This window comes from Acomys minous, assembly GCF_964271855.1.
Source record: "Acomys minous genome assembly, chromosome: 17".
Classification (NCBI taxonomy): Eukaryota; Metazoa; Chordata; class Mammalia; order Rodentia; family Muridae; genus Acomys; species Acomys minous.
This window is the reverse complement of record NC_140500.1, coordinates 1,724,449-1,740,965: the sequence shown is the minus strand read 5'-3', so window position 1 is coordinate 1,740,965 and position 16,517 is coordinate 1,724,449. Positions and strand designations below refer to the sequence as shown.

General features: G+C 51.0%; 1 protein-coding gene across 2 annotated transcripts in view; it reads right to left on the bottom strand.

Moving 5' to 3' along the window:
* TMTC1 (transmembrane O-mannosyltransferase targeting cadherins 1) overlaps positions 1-11,650 on the bottom strand; it is a 188,317-nt gene extending 176,667 nt beyond the window's left edge. The window contains exon 1 of one of the 2 annotated variants that reach the window (XM_084764863.1): positions 11,195-11,650. In XM_084764863.1, coding sequence (XP_084620989.1) covers positions 11,195-11,493 — 299 coding nt within the window. In that variant the 5' untranslated portion in view covers positions 11,494-11,650. The remainder of the gene's footprint in view (positions 1-11,194) is intronic. The other variant, XM_084764862.1, reaches the window with a different exon arrangement.
* Between the last annotated feature and the right edge of the window lie 4,867 nt (positions 11,651-16,517).

Sequence of the window (16,517 nt, the reverse complement as noted above, 5' to 3'; positions counted from 1 at the left end):
GAGCTTCACGGAAACTCTCACTTTCTTTCAGTATCCTTTAAAGAAAATAGTCTTGTCTAGGGGGACAAAGGAAAGCAAAACTTAACCAGGGTGCAACCCAGAGAGCCTTGTGCTGTGGGACACACAGGCTCCATTCTTAAAGCCGCCCTGCCTGCCCCCCCCCCGTAAGAAAGTCTGAATGCTCCAAATGCATGAGTGAACTAGGTCTGGAAACTGGGCCAGATGGGAGACTTTGCACAGTGGTAGCTCCAGTACACTCCCGTGTGCCACCACTACCACCACGCACACCTGGGACTCCCTGGGACATAGGTCAAGCAACATTGTAGATTAATCTCTCATTATCTGGCTTCCTTGGTATGAGGACCCGGCCACCCCCTCACCCCTGGTGCAGACCAGCTCCTCTGAGCCCCAGATGCATTTCTGCTGCCTGCCGTGGAAATGTTCCCGCCATGCCTGGCACTCAAGCTCTGAGACTCAGACTCCTGCAACCTGGGATCCCGTCACTGACATCTGAAAGCCCCTCTCCCTGGTAGCTCCTCCACACATGTGGAGGTCACAGTCACCTTGCAGAAAGGAGCCAGGCTCATGGCTTCTCCATTCCACGCTTGCTCCTTGGATAACACCACTCTAGTGCCTCAGTAAAGGCAAAGCCACCAGGCCCTTTCCTCTGAGGGGAATAACCACAGTGGCACAGGGGACAGGAGCACAGACAGCTGCAAATGCCTCAATTGTGAGCTGCACTGTGGTGCCAAGGACCACGTGATATTTGGATCTCCCTAGCCACAGGCTTCCACGGGGCACCAGTGCGCACCAAACTCCTTTGTGCAACCTTCAGCTACGACTCCCTGCTCCCATCTGAGATGAAGCCTGCGATCTGCACCCAGGCAAGGGATCGGCAGGTGATGAAACGTGGGTCTCAAAGCTCAACTGAAGGCACACAGGGCCAGCAGGCGCAGCAGAAAACTCAGCATGTTCAACAGTACATTTTTTTCCAAGCAAGAACTCAACCAGGGAAAGGGGGTGGGGACCAGGGGAGGGGGGAGTATGTGTGCCCCCTTCATCACTGTTTCTTGTGTGCACGTGCACATGTATGCAAAGATGTGTGTGCATGTGCACATGTATGCAAAGATGTGTGTGCATGTGCACATGTATGCAAAGATGTGTGTGCATGTGCACTTGTAGAAGACTCTCAGCTGTCACTCTTCAGGTGCCACCCACCTTGACTTTGAAATGGATCGCCAAGTAGGCTAAGCTTGTGAGGCATCAAGCCTCAGGGGTCTGCCCGTCTCTGCGTCTCTAGCACTGGGTTAATAAGCATAGTATTGCTACCATACCTGGCCTTTTAAAACAAACAGCAAAACAAAACAAATGGGTTCTGGGAGATTGAATTCAGGTCCTCACACTTGCAAGGCAGGCATGTCACCTCCTGAGCTGTCACCCCAACTCTAACATGGTCATTTCTGATATGCTTCCTGGGTGCTCATAGCCCAGCATGACCCACTGAGCATGCCCACCTCCCTCAAGCTGCCCCGCGGCTCTCAAAGTCTCACAGATGATTTTCATGGTCATCTTAGACCGTTCAACCAATAAATACCATCCTGTTCAGCTTGCTTTCCCTCCAAGGCAAGTCCCATAGGCCCTCAATTGTTCTAGAGACAAATCAACACTTCATCCATCTGAAGAAACAAATTGCCACTGACCGGTTCTGGCTAGACCTCGGCCCTCTCATCCTCACTATAAGAAAGCTGCTCCCCAGGAAAAGTGCCAACCGCCATTGCTGCCTCCTTTGCACTCTGGGCAATGACAGACTAAAGAGAAGGACACTCGAGGGAGGGACACCGGGGCCGGAAAGTCTGGTGACCACACAGGGAAGAGAATGTGTCAAGGAAGAGAGTCAGCAAATAACTGGATGAACACACACAATGCCCCATACATTAGAATTGGGACTGGGCTGGTAGTTTTGCATTTATTTTCTTTGGAAAGGCTGTGTTTCCTCCCACACCTGGACAACTGCAATTCTGATGGGGCCTATACCCATGGCCAAGGACTAAGCTAGGCCAGGCAGAGTCTTGCTAGGACTCCTCACTCCAAATATCAGACACAGGTTAGAGACTTTATCCCCAAAGCCTCCGAGCTTCTGGCCAGCTGGTTATAAAATCAAGGCTCCACCCTATCTCCCTGGTCCTCCAATACTCTAGAATGCCTTGTGCTTAAGGATTGTTAAGGAAATTGCTGCACAATAGGAGTTTAATAAGAACAAAACTCGAGACCAAGGGGAGCAAGCCATGCGTGGCAGGAGCTGGGAGAGCCCTAAACACAGGCATCAAGATGCTCCTGGCTCAGAGCCTCAGGATGGCAGAACCTACCAGACAAGTGTGAGCAAAGTCTGGGCTCGGGACTTTACTGGGGCTTTGTTATTTGGCGCATTTGACTGACACAGGACTGAACCCAATCTGCAGTCCCCTCCCCCTCTTCAAATGAGAGGCAGAGCTGACATCACACAGCTCAGAGCCCAACCCTCTAGCACCAGCAGCTCCATCTGGAGCACAGGGCCCACAGCGAGTCACCTGCTCCTCAGCTGTGGTGAGCCCATCAGTCCACTGTGAAGGCTGTGGAATTCCTCACAGTGAGACATTCCAAGGGTTTAGAAAGAAGGTTTCTCTGAAGGAATCCAAGCCAAACACGGACCAAATCAAGATCACTGGAGCAAAGGCAGCTATAGCCCAGGCTAGAGTAAAGGACAGTGTAGCGCAGGCTAGCTCCTTTGACAAGACTTAGAGGCCCCTGAGCTTCATTCATTTATAGAAAGCAGGACATTGGCCTGAACAGACCTAAAGCCCACAGAGGGAAAGGTTGGAAACCTCATTCTGGGCTTTGTCTCCAGCCTTGGACTTGCAACGTGCACTCTGTGATTAGCTAGCCTGAGGGAAACAGGGATGGTGCCAGACTAGACTGCCATCCCCTCCACACGGTAACAGAGAGGCACAAGCACCCTTCAACAGTCAAAGCTGCCCTTGGGCCTCAGGGATCCTCTGCAACGGCCAAGGAAGCAACTCGCCTTCTTCCTCTACTTTGCTCTTTGAGAGAGCAAGGAAAAGGCAAATTAGGACAGAAAACTGGGCTAGAGGAATGACTCCAAGGGCACATGCACAGACACACACACACACACACACACACACACACACACACACACACACCTCTAAAATGGAGAAACCAAGCAGATTCTCCAGCCACAGAGCAGCCCCATCTTTAATTCTTCAGCCCTATGTTGCAAGGCAGGCAAAGGTCTATACGCTGCTGATAGCTCTCAGAGCAGTGACAACACTGAAACCGGCAAGGGAGATGACGTCATACAGCAGTGGGAAGAGTGGAGGGTTTGGGTAAGGACAGTCCCTAGAAGGTGGATCAACCCAGTGAGAGGTGTTCTTATCATGAGGGCTGTGACCTAAGCATGGGTCTTCCAGTGGGCAAGTAGATCACAGGGCTGGGAGCTCTTGGGGGTTGCATCTGGTCCCAGGCTCCTCTCTGTGTCATTCTATTTCCTGCCGCACGAGGTGGCAGCTCTGCTCTGTTCCACACTTTTACCATGATGCTCTGCTTCACCATAGGCCTAGAAACCATGGATCCAGCTAATCATAGACTAGAACTGTGAGCAAAAATATAACTAACTTCCTTCCTCCCTTCCTCTCTCCCTCCCTCCCTTAAGCTAATAAGAAAGTAAACATGGAGATTGTGTACATCAGAGGCCCAGGCAGGCCTCTGTGACAAAGTGATGCTGACACTCAACATAGAGAGAAAGCCAGCTCTATGCAGCACAGGGAAGGGCTTTGCAGAAGAAGACAGCCCTGTACAGAGTGCTGCTGCAGCAGCCTCAGCAGCAGCAGCAACCTCAGCAGCCTCAGCAGTAGCCTTAGCAGCAGCAGTAGCCACCACAGCAGCAGCAACCTCAGCAGCCTCAGCAGCAGCCTCAGCAGTAGCCTCAGCAGCAGCCTCAGCAGTAGCCTCAGCAGCAGCCTCAGCAGCAGCCTCAGCAGTAGCCTCAGCAGCAGCCTCAGCAGCAGCCTCAGCAGCAGCCTCAGCAGCAGCCTCAGCAGCAGCCTCAGCAGCAGCAGCAGCCTCAGCAGCAGCCTCAGCAGCAGCCTCAGCAGCAGCCTCAGCAGCAGCCTCAGCAGCAGCCTCAGCAGTAGCCTCAGCAGCAGCCTCAGCAGCAGCCTCAGCAGCAGCCTCAGCAGTAGCCTCAGCAGCAGCCTCAGCAGCAGCAGTAGCCACCACAGCAGCCTCACCCAGAGCCACAGCCACAGCCACAGCAGCAGCAGCCTCAGCAGCAGCAGCGAGTCTGATCTGAGAAGCAGCAAGGGCTCTAGTGTGCAGGTGGAAATGAAGCCTAGACCTCAGGCTGGGAAGCAGGAGTCCAGGACTTTCCAGGCAGAAGCTGTTTTATCATTGGGCAGAGACACTACCATCCCTTTGGCATAAGCGAACATTCCTCCATCCTCATAAAGAGAAATGATGAGACTCAAAGTCTGGAAAAAATAAGAATGTGGCTGCAAAGGAAAATAGAAAGGTATTTGTCGATGAAAACAGGCTGCTCTTGAAGGCACTTCCACAACTTCCTTCAGGGACAAACTTGTAAACCCCACAATCTACTGCGTGGTTCCTCTCCTATCCCGCCCTTCCTATATAACCAGACTGAGGTCCAGTCTTAACTATGAAACTGTGACCACAATCTCCAGGACTTTCTTAGTTTATTAAAGAAACTTCAATATTTTGGGGTTTTTTTTATTGATTCTTTGTGAGTTTCGCATCATACACCCCAATCCCACTCATCTCCCCTGTCTCTTCTTACCCACCCTCCAACCTTACAACCTCCACCAACAAAGAAAAAAAGAGAGAGAGAGAGAACTGTATATATCATGGTGGAAGCTGTACCGTGCGACAGTGTGGCCCACAGTATCCTCTTTTTCCACACTTCTTCACTTGCAGTGAGGCACTGCCCGGGATTTGGGCATGGGCGGTGGCTGAGCTGGGCAGCCTGTCAGCTCTCCTGCACCCACACCACCAGGGCGAGCTCTCCAGCACTGTTAGCTTACACAAAGCTGAAGCAAGCGAGGGGCGGAGCCAGCTCTCCTGCTCCTATGCTGCAGGGGTGCTCACCTGCGGCCACTCTCAGCTGTACTGGGTGTCCAGTCTAGCTAGGTTCAGCAGAAGCCCCGGGAGAAGCAGGACCAGCTCCCCCGCTCTTGTGACCTGGGGGACAGGACTTTTTGTTTTTGTGTTTGGGTTTGGTTTTGGCTTTTTTTTTTTTTTAAAGTCCTTTTCCCCACAGGGTTTTTACTGCCTTTTCTCCTTGCCTGTGTCTTCATCACAGAACATCCTGGGAACCTTAGTCAAACATCCCAGGCCATATTTACTTACTGTCTGGAGTGGAGAGAGAGCAGTGTCACCCTTGCAGAGACCGACTGCCTTACAGTCTCACACAGGACAGACCAGCAGGAGACCCAGGCTGAACATTTCACATACTCAGGAGAAAGGCATGGTAGCTAATACTCACACGTTCTCAGAGTTGCCAGAAAGATACAAACTACTGGGGAAAAAAATCTGTCATTACCAAGCATTAAAGCATTGCAGGTCCCCACAGCCACACATATTAACATATTCTATTTTTTAGCTCTGACATTTAAACCACCCACTTCACTCTTATGATTTATGCCAGCATCAGAAGCACTCAGTAAAACTTTATAGCAAACAATGATCTAACAGCCTAGACCATGACTTTAAGGTCCAGCAATCAGCCTTAACTCCCCCGCCCTCAGTGCCGATGGCTTCGGCTTCTTTGTTGAGTCAGGTTCCACTCGATGACTGAAAGGAGGTTTCCACAGGAACTTCTTCCCAAGAGGATAAAATGAAATCGCTAAGCACCTTTTAAATCAATCAAAGCAATTTTCACGGGGGAGTTATGGGCACTGTGGCCTTTGGTTCCATGTCACTTCAGTATCTACCGAGAAGCGAAATGCATTCCTCCTGACTGCAGAGGTGACAGTACGTCCTTTACAGGAAAATGGATTCAACCGAGTCCAGAAAAGTCAAATATCAGCTGTTTCCTCTCTATTGTGAGGCTTGGATTTTATATAGATATGAATGCATATATAATGCACGCACGCATGTGCACGCTTGCACACACACACACACACACACACACACCTTACAGGCAGAAGTGAGGCTGTCTGGAGAAGAGATAAAGGACCAGTGGGAGGTTCAGCCACGAGGAAGGGGAGGGTGTGGGCTAAAGACAGCGAAAGCACAGGATGTACCTGAGTGAAAACAGACTTTGTAAAGCCCCACCCTGTATGTACACTGAATGAACACCAATAAAAAAAGAAACTACGGATAAAACCAAGAGTCAAGAGACCTCGGGGACTGCAGAGTAAGGTTTCGAATGCTTTGTGCCTCCTCTGCTTTTGTCTAAAAATATTCCTGCATGTCTTGCTCGTGAACATGTGAGAAGACTGAGCATGAGGCTCATTCCAGCTTCAGCCCCCCCAGGAATGATTCCGGGAAATGTTTTACTATAGAAATGTGAGGTCTCCATGACCTCGCCTATACAAGTCTGATGCTTGGGTTTGGGAGCCAGCAGGGCAGCTGGTGAGGGGAGAGGGCGGTGTAGAAGAAAGTAGGGACGGCAAGGAGGAGCTAGAACCACAGATACCATCATCGAGAGGACCTTGTCTCTCCACCTCCCAGATCCAGGGGAGGCAAACTTCCAGAAGCCTGACTCTTCCACTGCGTCTGCTCCGACACACCTGTGCTGGCATCCTCAGCAACTGAGAAGCAGCTCAGAGACCGAAGGCCTTGACCTGAGCTATTGCTGTCACCACCAGGAGTAGCCAGGACTTCCTGCTCACTCTGCATGAGACCTCACAGCATGAAAACCTATGTCAGCCTTCTCAGCTGGATCTTGGACACTTCATTCCTACCTTCCAAACATCTCAGAAAGATCTCCTGGCACCAGACTCAATGAAGAGCACTCCAGGAATGGGGAGTCGGGGAGGGTTCTAGAAATAGTTACAAGGTAACTAAAGTGGTTCAGAAACAGTTACAATGTAACTAAAGTGGTCCTGGAAATAGTTACAATGTAACTAAAGTGGTCCTGGAAATAGTTACAATGCAACAAAAGGGATGGAGTGCACTCCTGGATGCCTTGTCTCCGCTCTGGACACTGGAAGAGACAGGATCTGGTAATCTTTTCCTTAGTTGACCTCACCTTTTATGTGAGGAATGTGACCAGGCTCTTCGCTACGTGGGGACCAGTGCTATTCTTTATACAGAGCATTTGTCCAGCTAAAGAATTATATATCAATTGATTATGTTTGTTCTTAAGGGTTTTGTGATAGTATGTGACACACATTCAATGTATCAAGGATATAAACTTACTTTTACTTTTTAAAAGGTTTAAATTTTGATCAGGGATTGTATGAAAACAAAAATAGGAACCTGACCAGGGCATGGTGGTGCACATCTGTGACCCCAGCACTGGGGGAGATACAGGCAGGGCATGGTGGTGCACATCTGTGACCCCAGTGCTGGGGGAGGTACAGGCAGGGCATGGTGGTGCACATCTGTGACCCCAGCGCTGGGGGAGGTACAGGCAGGGCATGGTGGTGCACATCTGTGACCCCAGCGCTGGGGGAGGTACAGGCAGGCAGGCGGATCTCTGTGACTTCAAGGCCAGCCTGGTCTGCAAAGTGTAAACGAGTGGCCTCCTCATCGCACACAACCATCTGAATGGAGCACCAGAGAAATGCAGGGTGGTGGGGGTGGGGAGAGAAGGTGGGGAGGGAGAAAGCCAATCTCAATAAAGTGTACACTAAGCAATTTTGCTATTATAGCACTGAAATAATAAAGCCACAGAGATGGAGAACCTGTGACTGCCATGAATCAGGAGAATTTTATGGATTAGACGTTGGAGCTCAGGTGCATTGACAGGATGAGGGAGTACAGGGCCCACATGATGGAAGTGTTCTAGGCACTGTGATGTAATAGAATCTCAGAAATTGACTCCTGTCATAACACTGCAGAGAATGAAATAAGCACCAAAATAAATGAAACAGGCATGCAAAAGCTGGTGAAATTTAGGGGGCGGTGAATACCATAGATTATACCAATGTCAATTTCTTCACACCCAGGACCACTGTCCCTGAGGTGGCCACACCCACAATGGGCTGGGCTCTTCCACATCAGTCACTCATTAAGCAAGTGCTCTTCAGACTCGCCCTACAGCCCAGGGTTGAGGAGGCATTTTCTCAACCTCACTTCTCTCCCTCCCAGATGACTCTAGCTTGTGTAGAGCTGACATAAAAACTAGTCAGGACACTAGGCTGACGCTTGAATCATACCAAATAAAGTAGTTTTCCCTCTCTTCTTGCAGAAATATATGTCTAATTAGGCATAGTAGCTCATTAAGTCTGTAATCTCAGCACTTCGGAGGCTGAGGCAGGAGGACAACCATGAGTAAAGAGCTTAGCCTGGGCCTGTATAGTGAATCCCAAGCCAGGCTGAGCTACTAAATGAGAGCCTGCCTCAAGAAACAAACAAACAGCAAATCCAAAACCAAAACAAAACAAAATGGAGGGGGGGAGGGGAAACTGCTAGAAGTGTCTGAGGTTGTCAAGGACCGTTAGCTCCTGCTGCTGCGCTAGAACACAAGGTGCACATCACTGACTGAAACTGACCGTGTGAACGGAAGGACCTGGGCCACTCTCTCTTCCAGATGAGATGGCTGGTCCAGGCCACACACTGTCACTCTCTAGACTCACAACTCAGCATGCCCACTAAGAAAACGAGGGAGAGACGCCTCTGTGTCTCTATTTGCCTTCTATTGCTGCGATAAACAAAACAACCAAACATAAAAATCTAGGGGGGGGGGAAGGCTTATTTACCTTGAGCTCCTGGACCACAGTCCATAAGGGAATCAAGGCAGCAGGAACATGGAGGCAGGAACTGATGCAGAGACACAGAGGAACATGCTCACCTGCTTTCTTACACAACCTACCGCCACCTGCCCAGTCACAGTGGTCATCAATCAAGAAAATTCCCACACAGGCTTACGTATGGACCAGTGAGGGGAGCATCGTTTTCACAATTGAGTTTCCCCCTCCCTAGAAGATCCTAGCTTGTATCAAGTTGACAAAATCCAAACAAACAAACAAAACCCTAAACCTCATATGAACCCACACAGCAAAGAGCTAAAGTCTTAGACATTTGCACAATAAACTAATGAATACCCAAACGAGACTGCATAGCCTCCCTTTTCCTATCCTGCCAGCCCTGCCAGAACCCTGCTAACACCCATTCTTCACGACCCCTGTGGGTTGGAAATGAGGAGTTGCTACGGGCTCTCCCTCCCTCCCTCCCTCCCTCCCTCCTTTGCTTCCTCCTCTGCCCTGGCAGAGTTCCTATTAGGAACTATTAAAAACACTTGGCCAGCCAACACCTTAGGCTCACACCCGTCCTCCAGCAGGCATTCAACGCTGGCCCTTTAAATGGAAACTTTTCAGGCCAGGGACTAGGGCAGGCTACAGGGCTCTAAAGTCTGCATGTGGAGAGCTGTGAGTTTATACACCTTCAAATTAACCAACAGCCTCACCCAGTCCATGAAAACGCCTGTGGCCCATCCAGCCCTAGTTTTATGATTTAAAAACAGAACAACAAAAGCCACGTGGGAAATTAAAAGAGGCAGGAAATTCTGCAGCTGAGGCTATCTTTGGGTTGAAACCAACACAACTTTCCAAAGATAAATGCTCATAAAACATCCCTGTTGGAGTCAGATGTGTTATTTTCTCATATATATAATTACATGGGGGAAAAAACTGTTGGGTTTCCTTTTCTAAGTCATGGGCTACCTCTCCAACGCCCTGAGCCTGAGGCCCACGCTAGCTGTTACTTTGCCAACTGTCCTCAGAGATCAGTGCCATAAACTATAGCTCCTATGACAGGGATTGGAAAACAGGTTAATACGGAGCTAATACCAGTGAGCTACTGTGTCCTGCGCACTCACTCACACCAGCTCTAACACGGAACTAAGTTGCACTGAATGGAGTTCAGCTCTTTAGTTCCAACCCGTCCTTTCCCCAGAATTCTAAATTCAAGCAGATATCCCACCCTACAAACGCCTACTCTCGGTCCGGGTCCACTAAATGCTGAGTCATGATTCCAGAGCCTTCTTTGGGGGGTGGGGGTTCTCTGCGACTCCTCACTTAGCGCGCTCTCAGTGTGGGTCCGGTGGGCTGGGCACAAGACCAGACTTGGAGATGCTCTGGTTAGGGATGCAACGGCAGCCCAGTGCGCAGAGCCTGATGCTCAGTCACAGTAAGTGCCTGACCCACTCCACAGCTCCTGTCTGAAACACTCACAGCCTGGCAGCTCCAGGCGCGTCCTCGGCCACCTTATCCGGTGCCCCTCTATCCTCATCTGCCCAGCTGACAACTTGGAGCAACGCCACCCTTTGGAACCCGCTGGTCGCCATGAGGGGAATGGGTAAAAGAAGGCTCGAGTACAAAGTCAGGTCTACCAACCTTGAGACCCCCCGGCAAGCAGCGGGGAGAGCGCGGTTTCTGTGTAAAACTCGGTCCCAACTCCGCAGCACAAGGAGGCAGGAAGCGCGGGAGAACCTAGGTTTAGCCGGGAGGACACGGGGCAGTGTAGGGACGTCCCTGGATACCGCGGAGAGAAGCCCCAAGACAGAGCCGGAAGAAAATGGTTCAGTGCTTCAGGACCCGAGCTGAGCCTTGGGAACCTGAAGCTGTCCCGGGGCCAAGCGGAGAGAATCTTGCTCAGGGAGAAGCCAGCGGGGCTGCGCTGACAGAATACAGACAGACCGGAGGACCCAGAGCCGAGTGGAGAGCACTGAATATAGAATCAGGCGCGCCGAACATAGAGCGCGGAGGACTTGAGGCAGTGACAGGAGAAAGGAGGAAGGCAGAAAAGGGCAGGCTTAGAACCTAGAGGACCAGGCAAGAACACGAGGTAAATCCGGGAGGATCGGGGTGATGGCATGAGGAAGGTAGAGCCGGGAGGACCGAACCGAAAGGGGAGGACGACCTAGAGGAGGTACCGAGGGACCCGTCCTAAGTGCCCCCGCAGTGCCATCCCTTCTCCGGGAAACAAGCGTCCAGACCCCAGGACGCGCGGGGCTCACCTGAAGGACAGCACGCACAGTGGCCGGTAGGACTTGTGGCTGGTGCTGTCCGCCAGGCCCTTGCCCCAGAAGTCGTTGGCGAAGACGGCCCAGCGCAGCGGGGCCCCGGGCCGCACGTCGGGGTTATTCACGATCGCCCACACGTCGTCGTGCACAAACTCGCCCCGCAGCGAGCGGCCGTAGCATAGGCAGCTGGCCCCGGCTAGCAGCGCCGCGGCCCCGGCCGGAACCAGCCCGCAGCGCCGGCGCCGCGAGGGCGCGCGCTCCCCGCCGCCGCGGTCCCCCCGGGTCACCAGCATCGCACCGCCCGCACGGCAGCTCCCGCGCGGCGCGCATCCTCCCCGGCCGAGGCCCGGGCGCGCGGCGGCCTGAGTGGCTTGGGCATCGCGCGCCCACTGTCCCCGCCCGGGCGCCCTGTGCTCCGCCGCCGCGGTGGCCCAGCTGCAAATAAACAGCGATTCCCCCCACCCCGGCCCCCCCGCCTCGCAGGGCCATCGCCGCCGCCTCCGCCCATTGCGCATGCCCGCTCGCGCGCCTCCGCCTCCTGGATCCCGGGACCCAAGGTCCCTAACACCTGGCCTCCGCCTTCGGGCGCAGCGACCTAGGCGGCTAGAGCACGCACAGGTGGAGCCGGAGCGCTGCAGGGCTTGGGGTGGGGGTCGGGGTGGGGGCAAGCGGGAAGGCCACTCGGGGTCCCACTGGGTACGCCCAGCTGCTTTCCCAGACCTGTCCCTAACCCATCCCAGCTGCAGAGGGGCAGATCTCCGCCGCCTCCCGGCCGCAAGCCGGAATGCTTAGCAGGTGCTCAGTATGCGAGCGTTTCGACACCCGCTGGACAGCGAGGGGGGACAAGCTTCCGCACTCGAGGGGCTTGAAACCTTCCACGGCGCTACGCCCCAGACCTGGGAATGCAGGCGGCTGTCCTTTCCCCAAATCCGAGGGACGCATCTCTGGCTGTGGACTGCCCCCTCGCCGCGTTTCTCAGCTGCTGCTGCTGCTATGCCCTGGGGTTGATTTTTATTTCCTGTACCGGCTGTTTTTTCCCTTAAACTCTTAAGCAGCGAGAGGCGCCAAACACATTACTTTTTTTTTTTTTTTTTTTTGGTTTTGAGATACTGTCTTACGCTGTTGCCCAGGCAGGCCTGGCATTGGCTGCAGACGCCAGGCTAGCCTCGAACCCCTGGAACCCCGCCTGCCTCAGCCTCCCAGGCCTCTAGCTGCCTTGCTGGACCTCTTGATACAATTATTGCCTCCTGTCTGGTGCACGCGAGATTGCCTCAGCTTTGTTAACATAAATTAAAACTGCAGACTGCCCTGGCATTGCCTCTGGCTCAGAAACTTTCTCTCTTTCTACTTTTAAATGCCAATCACAATATGTAAATACATGAGGTATTCCAGAGAAGTCTAAATTCTCCTAGTATTGAAAGAAGCCCGTTAATACTTTCAGGCCACTTGTGGCTTTCTTACTGATGTTAGCTGAGATTTCATACATCCAGACTACAAGCCTCAAAATAAAGCCACCATTAAAACAGACAAACAGACTTGACAAGACAGAAAAGAAAATTGAAACATAGGAGGATTTGCACTTTAAGCCCCCCCCCATGGTTCCTTAAAATTTGAACACCGGAGCACTTAATTCAGCATTTCCCAAGAGAACAGGGACAGACACAGCCCAAGACATGATCCATTTCGCCTCTGTTGATGTCTTAGTTATTGTTGGGTTTTCTTGGTGAGGTAAAGTTGGCAAGAGAGAAGCAAAGCTAAAAGGCTTGAGCCCTGATAACAGTTTTCCCAGAACGTATAAGTCTTAATGGCTGCCCTGGCCCGACTACAGGCACCTGTGTCTTTTGCTTCCGCCACAGTAAAAAATAAAAAAATAAAAAAATAAATAATAAATGTAGGTTTACTTGCTGCACACTGTGTGGAAGGAAGAGTGGAGACACAAAGCTACACAAGTACTGTGTGTGCATGCATGTGTGTGCATGTGTGCATGCACATGTGTGTGCAAGGGTGCAAGTGTGTGTGTGTGTGTGTGTGTGTGTGTGTGTGTGTGTGTGTGTATTCCTGCCCCCCTTCACAAGAGGCACACCTGCACTTACTGGAGCAGTTTGAGAATTTAGGTGAGGCAGAATTGGAGTCATCCTTGCCAAGATCTTGATGATGGAGGACCAGAGCTGAGACCCCAGGGAGAGGGAGTGACATTCAGGAAGCTTAGCACCTGTGCTCGGCAGGGGGCATCTAGGCCCCAGCTGTCTCCTGGCTCCTTGACATTTTCACTACCTTTGCTTCAAATGGTGGGTTTGGAGTTCATTCTGAGTCAAGATGGCTCCTAACTTACAAGGTTCAGCCTAGAGCTTTCCAGTGTGGCACTGGTGGGAGAGCCATCCACTGCACAGAGACCACACTTTGGGGGTTGGGTTTGATTTTCCTGAAGCTCCAGGATTCACAGCATCAGTGCCGCCAGCCACTGATACCTGGTCAGGTTGCCTGGAGCTCCACAAGTTGGGAGTGTTAAATGTGTTTCAACTTACGACATCTTCAGTGCCCGACACATTGTTCCGAACACATACTGTGAGCCCAGGAGCACCTGTAGGGAGACCCTCCTGGCACCTGTCATTTCCTGACCCAATCCTGCTCCCTGCCTAGAGCGCTGGTGTCAGAGAGCTTGCTCCATCAAGCTGGCTGCTCTTCTCTCAAGGCACAAAACACCCATCTCAGCTAATAAAGGGCGCAAAAGGAAATTAGATTTAATATCTTGCTACTTATCTCCAATTATTGTTAAGAGCTTGGTAATTGCAGAAATACTACCTTGTAAGATATGTGTCCACCAGAGCTATCTAAAACGCATGACCCCAGAAGTGCCTTTGGGGCTCAGACAGAGTCTTTCATAAACATCGCAGGCACGGGATTCCTGAAAAAAATATCAACACAACACTGGAAATAAAAAGAGGAAAGTCAGTATTTTAATAAAACAGATTACAGAGTAGCTGCAAATATGCTTTGCTTGGCCAAACCTTAGTGACGAGTCATCAGCTTGCCCTAGGACCCTAGAGGACGGGCACTTCCCTGTAAAATCCAGGGTTAGCAAGGAGACCCCTTACATTTGGTGATCCTGAATATCTGATAGGGTCTTACCGTCCACTCAGGAATGTCTGACCATCCTGACTTCAGAATAATCCTGGCAGATCAGTTTAGCCAGGATCTTCCTAAATCTGTTATTTTTCTTGATACGGTGATAAAGATGCAACTTAAGCGGGGAAGGACTTATCAGGGCTAATGACTTGGGGAGATGCAGTCCAGCCTGGCAGGAAAGACATGGAGGTGAAAGAGAGGCAGCAAGAGCCTGTATCCCAGAGGAACAGGAAGTAGAGATGGGATATGAAAGTCAGTGGCTGCCCCACTGGCCCACTTCCTCCAACATGGCCCCACCTCCTAGAGGCTACAGGGGTGTTCAAGCCTTGGAGGGACGTTTTGCATTCAGAGCACAGCAGTCTTAACTCCGACATGGTGTGTTAGCAGTACCCCATGCACCAACGCCCACTGCACCCCGGGCACACGCACACTGGACTCCCAGCTGCATTCAGGGCTGAGCCCTGGTCCCTTTCCACAGAAAGATCTTGTTGTCATGGTTCTATGCCTCTCATCACTATCCGGAATAAAGTCAGCCTGACTGTGCTTTAACAAGTATCATTCAATAATTTGTTTTTACTTGAATAAAGACCACTGTGATTTTTTTTTCATGCTAACAATACTCTCTAATCAGGTAGGTTATATCTACCTACCTGATCAAGTGCAATGTTACAAAGGCAGAAATTTTGCAAAATGGTTTTGACACAAAACTTTTAAGAATATTAATTTTTGATGTCTAGTAATTTAAAATATTATCTCTTCTTCAGCCCTCTGGGCAACAGGCACACCGCGCTCCCACACTTGACCAATGCCTAGCCAGGCAAGTTTGGGGTACTGGCTATGGTCTTCCTGGGTCCCAGTATTTTCTGCCCTCACTATCAACATTCACATAGGGATAAGGAGGGAAGGCTTTGCCATTCCCATGGGTCTGAGGCTTTGGGGTCTTTGATAAGCTGTGCTCATGTCAAACCATGCACAGTCACTCGGGACTTCACACACACAGGTGCCTCCATGACCGACATCCCCGCCACCTCTCACATGCTGGCTGTGACAGCTCAGTGCTTCAGGGTCGCATTCAGAGACAGTTCTGCGCTGAGAGACTTGTTCCCCAGTGTGTGGCCATATCCGGAGAGGGAGAGACCTTTAGGATGCGAGGTCCAGAGGGCAGTGTGAAACCAACGGGGCTATTCCCTCATGGAGGAGTGGCCCCTGGTCCTTGTCGTTGAGGGGCTTCCTACCATGATCAAGCCAGAGCAGTGGGCTCCACTGGCTGGGAGATGCAACCTGGGAAAGCGTCAGAAAAAAAAAATAAACCTTCTTCTGTAAAGTTGGTTGTCTCAGACAGGAGTGGCCTCGTGGCCAGCTGCAGGCAAAGTGAGGAGGCCACTCTGTACCAATCACTACTTGAATTCCTTCATTTTGAACAATCTGGCTGCCAAGGAGCACACCTTGTAATGGACGCCCTGAGTCCCATCAGTGAAAAGACTGACTAGAGTTCTCCAGAGAGTTTGGAGTGTCTGGGTTGTAAACTGCTGCCACATACAAAGTAAATATCCTCTTAAGACTTAAATTTAAATTATTATGCACAACAGAAAAGAACACTGTTTTCACATGAGTCAAGTGTTAACCATGCATACATTTTTATCCTACACTTATAAATCAAAATGCTACTCTTAGTTTCTCACACACCCTCCACAATTTACACAAAATGTCAGAAGCACTGAAATGCCATTGTATAAATTTACATGTAAAATTCAGAGTTACACAGAACAAGCTTGTATGAAGAGTGAAACTTTTAGGAAAACTAAAGGATCAGGTTCGTGAGCTCTGTGCAGACTGGTATTCTGAGTTGAGTTAGCAGATGTTTGGCCCGAAACACATTTTCAACAACTTTTGTAGCCACAGGGTCAGCAGAAGTGTCTCAACGTCGACGATGTCTTTTAAAACTTCCTGATCATAGTACTGACCATGTAATATGCTCGCCCGTGTCCATCTTGGGCTACAAAGGTGACAGCCCAACAGAGAGACATAGAGAGAGCCTCATGGTGGTCTCTACAGGGTTCTCAACAGGTGGAAACCATCTGTACATAAGGCCAAGAGTTTATGCGTAATAAGGCAACTGCAAAACTACAGGCTTTGAGCATTGGTTGTTAAGTGGCAGGGTGAATGGGAAGCAGAGACAGCTGCAGCTTGA